The sequence below is a fragment of the Euprymna scolopes genome, chromosome 44 (assembly GCF_053919585.1).
Source record: "Euprymna scolopes isolate OS-2025 chromosome 44, ASM5391958v1, whole genome shotgun sequence".
Classification (NCBI taxonomy): Eukaryota; Metazoa; Mollusca; class Cephalopoda; order Sepiida; family Sepiolidae; genus Euprymna; species Euprymna scolopes.
Window position 1 is genome coordinate 22764357 of NC_136525.1, and position 15636 is coordinate 22779992.

General features: G+C 33.7%; 1 protein-coding gene across 2 annotated transcripts in view; it reads right to left on the minus strand.

The window, feature by feature from the left end:
* The window catches only part of LOC145268738 (choline transporter-like protein 2), a 279161-nt gene that overhangs the window by 142955 nt on the left and 120570 nt on the right, over positions 1-15636 (minus strand). For both annotated transcript variants that reach the window (XM_080124322.1, XM_080124323.1), the window contains exon 2: positions 5276-5324. In XM_080124322.1, the coding sequence (XP_079980448.1) occupies positions 5276-5324 (49 nt within the window). The remainder of the gene's footprint in view (positions 1-5275; positions 5325-15636) is intronic.

Below are 15636 nucleotides of genomic sequence, written 5' to 3' on the forward strand. Positions count from 1 at the left end.
TTCAAGAAAGAACGATTTTGCGCATGCGCGTTTGATTAAATTGTCATGAAGGAACGATTTTTTTGCTATCCTCCCTCATTGCGGACGTCTATTTCGATGGGAAATAATTGATCGTTTATTTTTTTTTTTTTTTTCTAATTTTCACATATTATTCGACAGAGATATCACCCTTTCAGACAGTACCGATTTCGACCCGGTCAGATGCTGCTGAGAAAAGTTTTAGACATACATACATACATACATACATACATATATTTAAACAGACAGATGAGATTTATATAATAGACTAGCCTAGCCTGGGTCCTGGCGTTACCTAGGTGTTTGGAAGTGTGTGTTGAGCAAAAAAAGTGGTAATAGGTAGGCAGGTTCAAACCTGTACAGTGAAAGAGGCAAAGAACGTGAAGAAAAAACATGACGTCTTTGCTGATGCATCCATCGCCAAACAGGAAGATAATAGGCATTTTTTTTTTGTATTATTCAGACTACTGTTCTCATCTTGAGCGTTATTCCAACAATGTTTCAGCCAATGTATCTACCAACGTAGGTTTAAATTAATGCTAGTCAATCGAAAAGAGGGGATGGCTTTCGAAAAATATTGGCAACAAAGTCGCCTCTGTCAAAAGTTTTAGGCAGACATACGTACATTTAAACAGACAGGTGAGATTTATATTATAGATCATGGTTCTCGTATTAAATTCTTTACTTTATTGCTATACTAGCAGGGAGACCCGACGTTGTTCAGGATTGAATAAGAATAAACAAATGTTTCACCCTCCCATACTTTCATTGTCATCAAAATCAGTGAAATCACCCATTTTTTAATCAAATCGATTAATTGCTTGCTCTAGTTATCCCCCCCCCCCACACACACCCCTGCAGTGTACTGGAAGGAATATCTACGTGCCTCCCTGCAGTGGTTGTAGTCTACATTTTAGTGCAGAGAATCCATTATTCAATTGTGCTCTAAAAAGAAACATTCATTTCGAACATGCCCCTATCTTATAAAAGAATCTACAGTTAATTTTGTAGACTAAGCCTTTCTGCTTGTGCGGTGATAAAACTTACGAGGTTAGGTTAACTTTGGTCAAAATCAGACTTCCTTCTTTGATAGACTTTTTATTGATTATCAATTTTCGATACTTATCAAACGCCTTCTGATACAAAACCCATGTAAGAACACTCCCAGATACATCAAGTACATTCACATGAATTTTTTTAAAAACTGGCCCAGCTGTTTCATAGTCCATAGGGAACGAATATACAAAGTTCCTTTTATATTAGATAGAAGATAGATGTCGATATTATAGCTTTGTTTTGTTTTCAATTTATTGTTATATTTTTAGAGTTTGGAAAGAAAGGTAAAACTATTCTCTTCAGAAGTCTACACATGGTTTTGCCATCAGAGAATTCTTTGATATAGGCTGTCTTTCTCTCTCTCTCTCTCTCTCTATATATATATATATATATATATAGATCTGGGGTCTTTTAAGGATTGTTTGAAGAGTTCCAATGGAAAGCCACTAACAGATCTAAACGCTGCTTCTCAAGAGGCATATCATGTAAGCGCTACCAAATTTGCAGGATGTGGTTTTGTCAGTACTACTGGCCTCATCTCAGTGATGAAGTGCTGTTGACAGGAATGCTCAGCAGATATATATTCCACTAGAAAGGAAAAATGGTGTCACTCAGGCAATTGAAAACATTGGGGAAATTTTTTTTAGCAATTTTCTTTTTTTTTTTGTACTTTGTTTAGTTATATTTTTTTAAAATGTTTTATTTTTTCCTTTAAGCCACTAGCATGGATTCCTGGCATTGTCCGGGTGGACATGAAGTTCAGTTTAGACACAGCTGCTATACTAAGGATATTGAGCACTTTCATCGACACTCCCCCAAAAGAACGGAATCGCCCCCCCCCCAAACAACCTCCCCACTAGATATTTCGACAGAAGGGATACGGAGAAAAGTAGCTATTCTCCAGATCTCCCCCTTAAAAATAAATAAACTTTTCTCTCAATCAAAATAATAATGAGTGCCTGTACGACCAAAAAATAAATAAATAAATAAAAATAAAATGAGTTGCAGCAGCTGAGTTTGAACCTGAAACGCGAAAGAGGAAAAAAGGAGAAAACAGTTATTGGCTAATGCGCAAGCTGTTACAGTCACGACTTATGACGTCATGACCTTGCAAAATAACGTTTTTAAACAGAGTATCAGTTTGATACTCGTGTGTGACTAGCAAAAATAGCGATATAAAAAGTGACCCCCTCCCTCAAAAAAAAAAAAAAAAAAAAAAAAAATGGTCCAGTTGACCACCACAATTTTTTTTTTTTTTTTCTAATTTTCACACATGCGTCTGAGCAATTGCTCTTTTGGATGGTACTGGTTTCAAGCCGTTCCAATGTGGCTGACCAGTTTTTAGCGGACATACAAACACACAAACAGAGTTGAGATTTATATAATAGATGGTCATAAAACCGTTAGAAATAGGCAGAATCTTCTAAGCTAATTAGGGAATGCACAAAACTTAGGAATATAATAAAACTTATGAATATCTGAAAATGTGAAAGTGATACATGTTCATTCACAAAATTCTGAGGCAGCAGGTTCAGGATTGCAGAATACAATGCAAAAGAAGATCGCTGGTACATCACTGAGCAAGCACCGGTGTGATTATGTAGAGGATCTAATAGGAAAGTATATTGTCACGGGTTTGGTCTGTTTAGCTGTAACACAAGAAGGTATTTAAACATTGCAGTGGTGCAAGAGCCATTAAATGATCTGTAGGCAACAGAAATAACTGTTACATTCCGGTGAGTACATAGCAGATCTAATCCAAGCAGATTATAAACTCCAGAAAGAACAGTGTCACAGCAGAGAATGACAAGTGAAGGGGCTCATAACAGACATTTTAAAATAGCTAGAATAGCCATTTCACTGTTGAGGGTTCATCACCCACGAATACTGTCCCAAAAAAGGTTTATAACACTCAAACACCGGTCCCAGGAGAGGGTTCATAACACTGATATTTCTAAAAACCTTTGTACGAGTTCCTATTTACTTGCCTCCCCACAAGGGCAGAGTTAGACACAAGGTCGGTTTTTAATGTGGGGAAAATCCAACTCCCAAAAAAGAGGCACTCTGGATAGGACCAAAAATAAAAATTATCTCGGTCATGAGGGATTTCTCCATTGACCTAGGACAGAAAAGATTAAGTGTAGTATTAGAACAGATATTACACTGATCTTGGCCTGTTTGTGATATATTTGCATTCTACAAATGTCCAACATGAACGCAGGCCCTACAATATCACTATACCACTTTTGTTCAAACTAAAACATACTTATCTAAGTACTATGTTTAATGTAGTTTCTTAATATATCTGGTTATGAGGGGTTCGTTTCCAAAACCCTTGCAGGAGTGTAGCATATCTCAACTATGAACATACACAGACCTCTTAATATTATTGTAGCATCTTTGGGTTAGGATCCAAGTATTGTATACTCTCTATCCAAACTTGATAAGGTTCTTGATAAAGTGCAGAAACGTATCTGCAATTTGATTGGGCCTAGCCTTTGTCATTCTCTGTAAGCTTTCTCTCACAGGTGTGATGTTGCTAGTCTTATTTTTTTTTATAAATATTATGGCATGCATTAAGAATTGTCTGATCTATTGCCTGCTTCCTTTGTTTCAGCTCGTTTGACTTGTTGGTCTAGTGGTCTCCATCAATTTGCTATTTTGATACTGCATTATAATACAGCTTCCTATTTCAGTGGCTTCTTTTCAAGGAGAGCAAGCTTGTGGAACTCTTTCTGCTGTTTTCTTCCTAACTATAGCCTTAGTCTTTTCAAGACTAAAGTCAATAGGCATCTCCTGTCTTCTTCATGATCATCTTTTCTATTCTTTTTTTTACCTCCTTACATCAAGTGGCTTCACATTATGTCTGGAGAGATTTCCATTTAAAAAACAAAAACCCAAAAAACGTGTATTTTGCAGGGTGGAATGATAAAATTGTCGCCCTGGAAAGACGAGATAATTCCATTTCCATTAGATGAAAACCAGTTTTCTTTTTTTGTTGCAGACCATCTACTAGTTGAGCGATAGGGGCCTTCTATCATGCTTTAAAGTGACACAATATTCAACGAATGAGATCAGATATGCACTGCTCTACAACTCTGCTCTCTACTGATCCAAATTATGATAACAGGACCATTGCCAGCACCCTCAAAATGCAAATCCGGGTGGTTCAATGCTTCAGGGCACAGCTCAATGCATTGGATGACCCTTTGCAGCCATGGTTATGGTCTTTGGTGTGATTTTAAGTGAGGGCCACATCATGCCACCTCATATCTTCAAAGTCAGCTTGAAAGTCAACACCAAAGTGTACCTGGATGTGCTGAAGAGTGTGGTGATCCCATGGTGCAATCAGGTGGCCGCTGGTAGACCCTGGGTGTGGCAGCAGGACTCGGTGCTGGCCTACAAGTTCAGAGAGACCCAAGCTTGGTTTCAGAAGTAGTGCTACAACTTTAAAACCTTCTCTCACTGGCCCCTTCCTCCTCCCCAACCTGCAACTGCTGCTACTTCATTTGGTCAAATGTCGAGAACATCACCAACATGACCTCCCACACACCAGAGCCAACCTGATCACTGCCATCTGCCGAGTATTTGCCGAGCTCCTGTCGACGCTTGCGGAAATGGCATGCTCCTAGTTCTAGACACTTATCGAGGCGATGACTGAGGCTGAAGGTGGCTACATTGAATAGATGCCGGTTCTACTGCATAATCAAGTTACCTGAATTGATTTTTTTTCAATAAAAGTTTTAAAATAAAGCTGTAGTCAGGTGATGGTGAAGTGATTAATGATATGGGCTGACAACCTGAATGTGCAAAGTTCGAACCCAGTTCGTTCTACAGAAACAGTTTCACTTAGGAACGTTCGCAATCTTCATGTTGTCTCCAGTAAGTACCCGATATTTTTCTAGAGAGAATTCTTAATAGAAAGATATTGAGGAAACGAATGCCAATAAAAATCATCATCACAAATGATGCTAAAAAAAAAAAAACAGCAGCATAAAATCACATTTTTATTTTTCATCGTGTTTTCAATAATCACGCGATTCTTCTTTTTTTTTTTTCAAGTGTAAAGACGTATGTTCGAACATAAAATTGCTTTAACATGTTATATATATTCGACAATTTACTTGTAAGTATGAGATTGCCCACAATGCTTTGCATCACTTTAATAAAATAAAGTTGTTGTTTTTTTTTTTATACTTACCGCTTTTGAACAGGTCCCTGGAAAGATGGATCATAGGAGACTGGAGAACCTAAAAAAATAAAAATAAAAATTTATTTACAAAGAAAATTTTGCATTCTAGATTAAAATAAAAAATATTTGATCTTAAATACATTTATTTTTTGTTTGTTTTTTTAATTCATTTTTCTTTTTCATATATGAAATATTGAATTTTTACTGTTTGGAGAAAAAGGAAAGTGACACCTGCTGCATATCTATTTTTATTTCATGCGTCATAATGGAATACATTCAATGTTACAAAAAAATAAAAAAAGACACAATGAGTATAATACTAGAGGGTGACTAAAACAAAAAAAAAATTATATATTTAAAAAATGTCATATCTATAAAAGTGTGTGTGTGTGCGTGTGTGTGCGTGTACGTGTGTGTGTGTACACACACACACACACATATTTCCCTACATAATAACTATCAATTTTCGGTCTACATACTCGAGATTTATGAAAATCTTTTGGATCGGTTTTCAGCCAGAAATTTGGCTGTTAAGGGGTCAAAGTTTAACGATTTGACCTCCACCAATTTTGAGTCTAAACACTTGAAATTTTAGATGTAGGTTACCTGGACATGGGTCAAACATTTTAAATTTGATTGGAGCCCATTTGCTCTATAGTCGTTAAGGAAGTCTATTATATAGAAAAGCATTACCGTGTATATGCACACAAAGTTATGAACAATACATAGGGACCGAGCAAAGCTGGGTTGAACTGCTAGTTGTTAATAAAATTGACAATGTTTTCTGCAATGCAAAAAAAAAAATCCATGTATTTCTTCATTGTCCACTGTTCAATCATATATAGAGAGGACACTTTGATGATTGCCTCATCAGTAGGAGATGTTATTCTGAAACTGCTTCACATTCACTGGACCCTCAAATTTTTATCACAGGACTTATCTCCAAGATAATGTTTATCAAAACTGAACTGAAGATGATCACAGACCAAATCAGGGTAGTGTTAAGAAAGGAGTGTGTCAAAGTCATTAACAATTTTACATGCCGTATCCATGCATGTTCACAAGGGCCGGTGGCATGGTGGATAAAGTATTTGGTAAAAGTCAGTTGTAAGTTACACTCTTCTGGAGATTGAAGGTTCAATCCTCAGTGTAGGTGATATTCAAAATTCAATTGTGAATTACTTTCTACTCTACTTTTATAAATCCTCGAGTTCACCAGAAAGATTCTAGAGTTCAACAAGAGACATCTGAAGAAAATTGGAGGTTATATCGGTCAAAACACTGAAAATGACACTCAAGATGATTACAGTACCTATTTACTATGCCTCCCCATGGGACAGAGTTAGACACCAGGGTCGTTTTTTAACGTGGAGAAAAGGTACAAAAATAAAAATTGTCTCAGTCGTGAAGGATTTCTCCTCCACCGAAAGAGAACAAGAAATAGAAGTGCAGCACCTGAAGAACAGGTACTACACTTTGATCTTAGTTCAAATTATTAATCCTCATATTTAGATTTTTCAGACATTTAGATTTTTATGCAATCCAAACAATAGAATAATCAATTCTCATCTCAAGAATTTAGGAACACAAAAGTCTCATAATCTGAAGTTTGTAAGTTCAATCCCTGTAAAGAGTAGTACCTTTTCATTCTATCTTGGATCACACTCAAAAATAAATTTTAGCATTTTAAGGCCAAAGGTAAGGAAAATACTAAAGATAAAGTATGTAAAAAATATTGTCAGTACGAAAGTTTTGTTGTTAGTTTTACAATTTCTTCAAATCAATTCATGTTCTTAAATTACCAATAAATAAATGTACTTTACAAATATCGATTGCCCTTTACAATCGATTAAAAGGGCACTGAATGTACATACAAAGTATTAACAATTCCGTGCAAATTTCAAAGTTCAATGAGATACCCCTGTAGAAAGTTGGAGGTTACATCAATTGAAACGTTGAGCGAATCACACTCAAGATGATACCAATAATCCGAATGGTTGAAATTATCAATCCTTATTTTAAAAATTTCAAAAACACAAACGTCTCGGTATCTGAAGTCTGTAGAACAGAACAGTAGATTTTAAATTTATCTTCGATCACACCTAAAAATAAATGAAGAGGAAAATGTTTAAGATTTTGTTAGTATTATGAAATGGGTAAAAAAATAAAAATGCTGTTAATAAAAATGTTTTATTGGTAACTACAATTTCTCCAAATCTTCAAAAACTACAATTATTTTAGGTTTAGTTTGGTTTGGTTGTTTTACGGCATATCAACCCTTTTCAAGTTATTTAATGCCGAATCCAGTTATTTTGGAAATAGTATTCATGTTGCATCCAGTTATTTTGTAGAAGGTTTTTATTTTTCAAGCTCTTTGTATCTTCAATCGCTAGTTTGTAGTGTTTGGTTTGGTTGTTTTAAAGTGGATTTTTTCCCTTTTTATTTCCTGCCCTGCAGAACATGAATGAGTTTTGCAATGGGAGAGGGAAAAGGGTTACAGTATTAATGTTTGGTACATTTTAAGTTCGGAATCAGTGAGATATAAAAAGTAAGGAAACCAGGGAGATAGAAAAAGGGGAAATAGGAAGAAGTAAAAATTGGGAAAAGGTGGGTTGTTGTTTTTGGTTTAGCAGAACATAATTAAGTTTTGCAAAAGGAAGTAGAAAAAAAAACCCTCAATGTTAGGTGCATTTCGTCTCAGGAATCCAAATCCCACCCCTTCACAGTTAAGATCTTTAGATGTAAGAGAGCCTTCTACTCCAGTAGTTTCTTCCCCAGAACTGCTAGACTTTAGAATTCCCTTCCTGGTTTCTGCTTTCCCAACTGTACTGACATGCAGAAGTTCAAGTGTAACGTGAACCGATATCTTTTCTGCCCAACTCCCCACATAGTACCCCTGTAGCTTATGGCCCTGATAGTAGCCCCCTACATTAAAGTGGCAATGAGCCAATACCTTCAGATATCCTGATCTGGTAACACCAGGATTATTTTTGGATCAAACTTGTAGAGCAAAATTACTTTCAAACATTTACTTTCTATGATTACCGCATTCATTTATACTAGGAGAACCCAGGAAAATTCCACGATGGTTGAAAATTTTTTCAACACATTAAAATAAAAAAAATTAAAAAAAAAAAACAAATAAAGAATTTAAAACAATTTTTAGTAAATTCTTTTTTTTTTTAACTTTTTAAAGCTAAAAAAATATTTCTTTCATAGAAAATTCAACACAACATTTCGTTTTGTTTTTTTTCTTAATATTTTTAATATAAATTATAAAGGATCAGATATCAATTCACTTGCACACTTCTTTGGATTTAAAAAAAAATCTATAATCCAAAAAAACTTGCAGTTTCCTCACAACATGACTATTTTTATAAAATTATAAAATAAAATGGCCAATTTGAAACCGTGAACAGACAGTTATGTGTTTTTAGCTTTGAAAATTTTTGGCGAGGAAATGGTTTTGCTGATCAATTGATAAAAAGCGACTAAAGGTTAATTCGTTTCTCATTAATGTTTGCGATGATGATTGTTTATTTGTGACACTGGACGTCAGTCAAGTAAATTATTCATTTATATTATAAAATATTGGTTTTTTATAGGATCAACTCATTAAAAAAGGAGTGATTAATACTTAGTTCACTGCACCTTATAGGAAGGTTTCAAAAATAATTTTACAATTCAACCATCAATTTGACATAAAGTAGCCATTCTAAGTCAATTTCCTAAAATCTACAGAGTGGAACGATAAAATTGTCACCCTAGAAAAGATGACGATTCTATTTCCATTTGATGAAAACTTTTGTTCTTTTTTTTGGATTTTTTTGTTTTTGTTTTTTTGATTTTGTTGTTTTGCAGACAATCTACTAATTGGCCAGTTGTGTACAAATCCCAAGAGCCATAGGAGGCTTTTATCATGTTTGAAAGTGATACAATGTTCAACGAGCGAGATCGGAGATGTGCCACTGTAAAACTCATGCTCTCTACCGATCAAAGTTATGATAACAGGACCATTGTCTGCACCCTTAAAATGTAAATCTTGACGGTTTAATGCTTGAGAGCATACCCAGGATGATGAAAACAAAGTTTCCAGCCAAGATTATGGTCTTTGGTGTGGTTCCAAGGAAAGGCTGCATCATGCCACCTGACATCTTTGAAATGGGCTAGAAAGTCACCACCAAGGTGTACCTGGACGTGCTGAAAAGTGTGGTGATTCCCTGGTGGCCACTGACAGACTCTGGGTGTGGCAGCAGGATTCGGTGCTGGCCCACAAGGCCAGAGCGACCCACGATTGGCTTCAGAAGGAGTGCTATGACTTTGTATCTTTCTCTCACTTTTTTTTTTATTTCTATTTTTTTTTTTTTTACAAGGTGGTCACCACTTATCAAGGCCTGGAAGCCACTCAGGGATAAGGGTTATTGCATGTACAGTACGTTAGTGTGGAGATTTAATAAAAGTGTCTACTGAAGGGGGCGGTTCATCAAGAATTTGTTTACGTTGGACTTGAAGACATCCAGGTTGTAGTCAGATGGGAAGCAGGCAGATGGAACAGAGTTCCACAGGCGTGCAGTTCTAAGAAAGAAGCTTTGTTCATAGAATCTACGTTTTGATTTAGGCACAAATAAAGAGTGGGGAAAATTTTTGACAGTGGTTTCAGCTAGACAGGTGTTTTTCCTAAAAGATTGGCGAGGAGAGACGAGAGATTGGAGCTCAGACGAGCACTTCCCATGGAAATAACGATTAAACAAAGACAGGCTCGCAACCTCCCTTCTGTGAGAGAGAGGTTCCAGGGAAAAGAAAAGGGCACCCCCCACTAAGCCACGAAGTATATTTTGTACTCTGTTAAGGCAGGATAGGCTGTTTTTAGCAGCTCCTGCCCAGATATGGCAGCAGTACTCCATCCTTGGACATACTTGGCTTTTATATAGATAGAGAATTGCATCAGTAATGAGATATCTTCTGGAGCAGTAGAAGGATCCCACCATCTTTCCAGCGTCCTTGCCAACAGACTTGATGTATGTGTTCCATTTCAGATCTGGAGGTCAATCCCAGAAGCTTGTCAAAACATGGGGCTTCTCCTAGACGAAAAGGGCATACTGATGAGGTTTTCCAGGATGTTGGAAAGCATTTCTCCTTAAGGTAACGATTAAACAGTTTCGTAAGTATGGGAGCAAGTTCTGGTTGAAGCTTTTTTAACACTATAATTGGGGTGCCGTCAGGGCCAGTTGCTTTACTACCCCCGACCTGAAACTGCTGGACTACTTTGTTTGGTGATTTTGATGATATGTCGAGAACATCACCAACATGACCTCCCACAACACCAAAGCCAGCCTGATCGCCGCTATCTGCCGAGTTATCGCCGAACCACCGCTTATGGAAAAGACATGCTTTCAGTTCCAGAACCATGTCGAGGGTGTGATTGAAGCTGAAGGCAGCTACATTGAATAGATGTCAGCTGTACTACATAATTAAGTGACCTAAATTGATTTTTTCAATAAAAGTTTTAAAATAAAGCTGTAGTGTTGTTTTCTTTTGGACGACACTTTTATTGTTCCACCCTGTACAATGTACCAATGTTAAATAAATGGGTATGTTTAAATACTAAAAAATACTAAAAAAAAAATCTCTTGACTATGTGAAATCAGCAGCAGCGGAATCAGCCTCTTAGCTTTGATTGGTGACTGCTATTATGGAGAAGGAGGGGCAAGCACTATGGTTTGAGTGTAGGCTAATAATGGAAAACGTATAAAAAATATTTTAAATAAAAATGTTCTACAATTTCATCAAATCTGACACACGCTCCATGAAATATAAATGAATGCACTTTTAAAATATCTCCAACAATCGGTCAAAAGAGCACTAAAATGTATACGATAATATGTAATATACACTGTTGACCTAATAGGTCACGGAGCGTCTAGCACATGTACACACATAACATAATCCCATTTTCACACCCGTTCTCGTCAGATCACCAAAGTTAAGCAACAATGAGCCTGGCTAGTATCAGATGGGTAACCATTTGAGAAGGCTAGGCACTGTATGTATCGCACCAAGACATAAAAATCTACAGGTTAGTATCTGGAGGCATGTTTAATTCACTGGGAGATTCATCCCCCAGTCTTCATTAAAATATGCATCTAGAAAGAAAACTGATGTAAAAACATGACAGAACAAACAAAAAATATTTTAGAATTTAAAATAAGAGATCAGTGTCGTATATAAATTTAATCTTTTACCACCAAGACTAAGTCCAACTGGAAAACTCATGAAATCACGTGTCATCGCTTTAAAAAAGTTTACATACTCTACAAAACAAACAAAAATGCGCAGAATATATTTCCGATAAAACATATAATTAACTGCCCTAAAATACTAGAATAGCTAAGAAATGTGGGGCTCATGTTATATTAAATTTAAATGTGAAACTCTAAATACTAAAAGTATGTTAACTGGTTGATTCTGCACAAAGCCTTCACCATTGTGTGGATTTCAGAACAACTTAGTTATTGTGTCAGGGAACATATGTTGAAATCGACAAGAGGGTCCACACACACACACATATATATATATATATATATATATATATATATATATTTCTGTTCTTCTTCACTGATTTTTTTTATTTACACTTTGTCTCAGCAGCCGTGTTAAACGCATATCTTATTTTTATTTTATTTTTTTTGGAATTTTTTCCCCTTTTCCTTGTACATATTTGTGAATTATTCCACGGATTTCGGATTATTTTGGACCATCTTCCAATTACCTGATTTCCTTACTTGTGCGGATGGAAATTTAATTAACTTTCTTGGATTTACATTTTTGGATTTTATCGTCATTGGATACTTTACTTTTCACCAGACTACCCATTCACATGAAATCACCATTTTCTTCAACATATTCCCTCTGCTTCACTTTTTGTTATCAAGTAAGACCTTTGACTTACTTGCAGTTTGATCAAATACTTTGTATGCAAAATCTGATCCCGCATTTTGCTAATTCCTACCCTCTGATAAGAAGGAAAGTATTTCTTCGAAACTCTGCGGATTAAGGACTATCCACTTATTAAGTGTTTCCTTTTCATATTAAATATGTTTTAACTCTTTTTCAAAGTGTTTTTAACATGTTTTATTGACTGTTTGCTCGTATATATATATATATATATATATATATATATATATATATATATATATATAAATTATTGCTTTGGTAGGTAAAATGCTTTTAATATATTTTAATAGTGTAAGGTTATATTATACGCACACACACACACTAGCAGTGTCAGAAAATCGCCATTAAAATGCGTGATGAAAACTTGAATATTTAGACTTACTATCTTCTGAAGCTTATAGCTACTTGAAAAATGTAATTCAAACCCTAATTTTTTTTTCAATAAAAGGAGCAAATACCAAATTTTAAAATAATATCAACATAAAACATGGCAAAATATGCAATATTTGTTTTTTAATCGGTTTTCTTTTAAATGATTTCAAGAAAATCAACTTTGAATATAATATATATATAAAAAGAAAATATATATATATATAAAAAGAAAATCAACTTTGAATATATATATATATATATATATATATATATAAAATCCAAAAAATCACTTACCTCTAAAAAATACTATTCAAAGAATACTTCCATTCTTCATTGTTAAGAATTTATCCATATTTATATTTTATATTCCATGTCCCTTTTAAATAAAATACTTTTTTAAGCAAGTATTAAAAAATAACGCAGCATCAGATGTTTCAAATTTTATTCGAGTTAAGAGCTACGGTGGCCTGTAAGGGCCAGAATTAATCTCCCTGTTTATTGCTGGTTATAAACAAAAGTTAGTCATATGGGCCATGGTAATTGAAAAATAATCACATTTCACTCAGTTTTTGCCGATAAAAAAAATTCCACTTGACCAATTTTCGATTTTTTTTATTCTCTTAAAGAAATACAGGAGTTTTTTATTTAATATATTTTATTTCGTCTTTATGGAGTGATTTTTTTTTCTAAATCTAAAATAAAAAAAAAAACATTGAATGAAGCAGAAAGAAATTGTTGTAGGTATTCAATCTTTTCAGGAGAAAATTTTTAAAATGTGAGGTTTCACTTAAAAAAAAATCAACATGGTTAAAAAAAAAATAAAAAAAAAGGTTTTAAACTTTTGACTTTACAGGTAAATTTGCATGAAACTATTTTTTTTTTAATTAGATTATTTTATTTATTGATCTTTTATCTTCAATTTGTGATATATAAATCTGAGAAGAGAAAATTTAATTATTTTCATTTTAATAGACATTTCAAAATGGGGGGGGGTTGAATTTTAAAATACAAAAAACGTTTGTCTAGAATATTATATTCGGTTTATTGGAAAGAGCATAAAATTTCGCATTAAACCTGCAAATATTGTAAAAGTTGAACCAATAGAAAAATTTTGATAAATTTTTAAATTGAAAAAATTGAAAAAAATTTAACTCGTAAAATTCAATTCATTTCATTACGGAGAAAGAAATTGGTTGCATGAGCGCACGCCGGCACTTTGTAAACACTGTTTTTTTTTTGTTTTTTTTTTTAATAAAAAAATAATATTTCTATTATTTTTCAAAAAAAACTTTAATAGTTTATTTTGGAAGTATATTCCATAAAGAAATTAAACAAACCACTTTAAAAAGAGAAATTACGGGTTTTGTATATTTTATTCGCAGTTTTGTGTTAAGGGTGTCAAAAATTCCAAAAATTCTGACACACCTACATATGCTGTACAGTGTACACACAGCAATTATCACTATGGTAGGTAAAATGCTTTTAATAGTGTAACACACACACAAAAAGATATACATACATAGCAATTATTGCTTTGGTAAGAAAAATGTTTTTCATATATATTTTAATAATGTAATATATTGTGCGTGCACACACACACACACACACACACACACACACACACACACACACACACAGGTTGGTTATGAAAATTGTCAATGGATATTTCATATGTAAGACGAGCTGAATAAAATCGCTAATTTGAACACATGGTAACACTATTTACGTGGTTTCTGTTTCTTTCTTTTTTTCGTTTTTCACCGCGTATTCTAAAATTGAAATGCTTTCAACATACTTTATTTGAGTAAAAAAAAAAATGCATGGGAAAAGCCTGGAATAGAAGAAAAGGAGGAAAAATAATAATAAGAGTAAACACGAAGGAATAGAGAAGATGAAAGAAGGGGGGGGTAAAAAAAACGGAATATGGAAAGGGGAAGATAAAAAGGGGAAACGAAAAAAGACAGGGATAAAAAGGAAAAAAGAAAACCAATGAAAGGGAAAGAAAATAGAAAAGTGCAAAAGAATGGAGAAAATAAAAACGGGAAAGTAAAAAATGAAAATAGAAAGAAACAATGAAAGAGAAAGGAAAAAATAAATTGATGAATAAAAAAAAAACCCTTTTTATTTATCTATCAATTTGTTAATAAAGGGGAAAAGACGAAAAGCACTACAGAAAGAGGAAAAGGAAAAATAGAAAATAAAATAAAAAGAAATAGAAGAGAATTAATTTAAAAAAAAAACTGGTAGAAAAAAAGAAAGAAAATAGAAAAAAAGAAAGAAAATAGAAAAAAAAGGAAATAGAAAAAAAAGGAAATAGAAAAAAAAAGAAATAGAAAAAAAGAAAGAAAATAGAAAAAAAAGGAAATAGAAAAAAAAAGGAAATAGAAAAAAAAAGGAAATAGAAAAAAACGAAATAGAAAAAAGAAAGAAAATAGAAAAAAAGAAAGAAAATAGAAAAAAGAAAGAAAATAGAAAAAAGAAAGAAAATAAAAAAAGAAAGAAAATAAAAAAAAGAAAAAAATAGAAAAAAAAAAGTAAGGACAGGAAATGTTGAGAATATTTAAAGAATCTGTGATTCATCAACACTAAAAATAAAAGTATTTTTATTTATTTTTTCTTTTGAAGAGGCAAAATTCCAACGTATCCATTTTTTGGAAAAGGAACTATACAGTTTGCTTATTGTTGTCGTCGAACTTCCTTTTACAACAATTAATTATGGAAATGCGTAGTTAACATTCCTTAAGGAAGCTGAGATTCTTTAATGGGTAGAAAAAAAAAGGTGATGGCAAAAACAAATTTACTTTATCGTAAAGAAAAAAAATATATCAAATTTCAAATATTAAATGTACAGGGTGAAACGATAAAATTCTCGCCCTAAAAAAGACGACAGGATTCCATTTCCGTTTGATAAAAACCGGTTTTTTTTAATTTTTTTTTTTTTGCAGACTATCTACTAGTTGGCCAGTTGTGTACCAATCCCAAGAGCGATAGGTGTCTTCCATCATGTCTAAAAGTGATACAATGTTCAAAGAGTGAGATCGGAA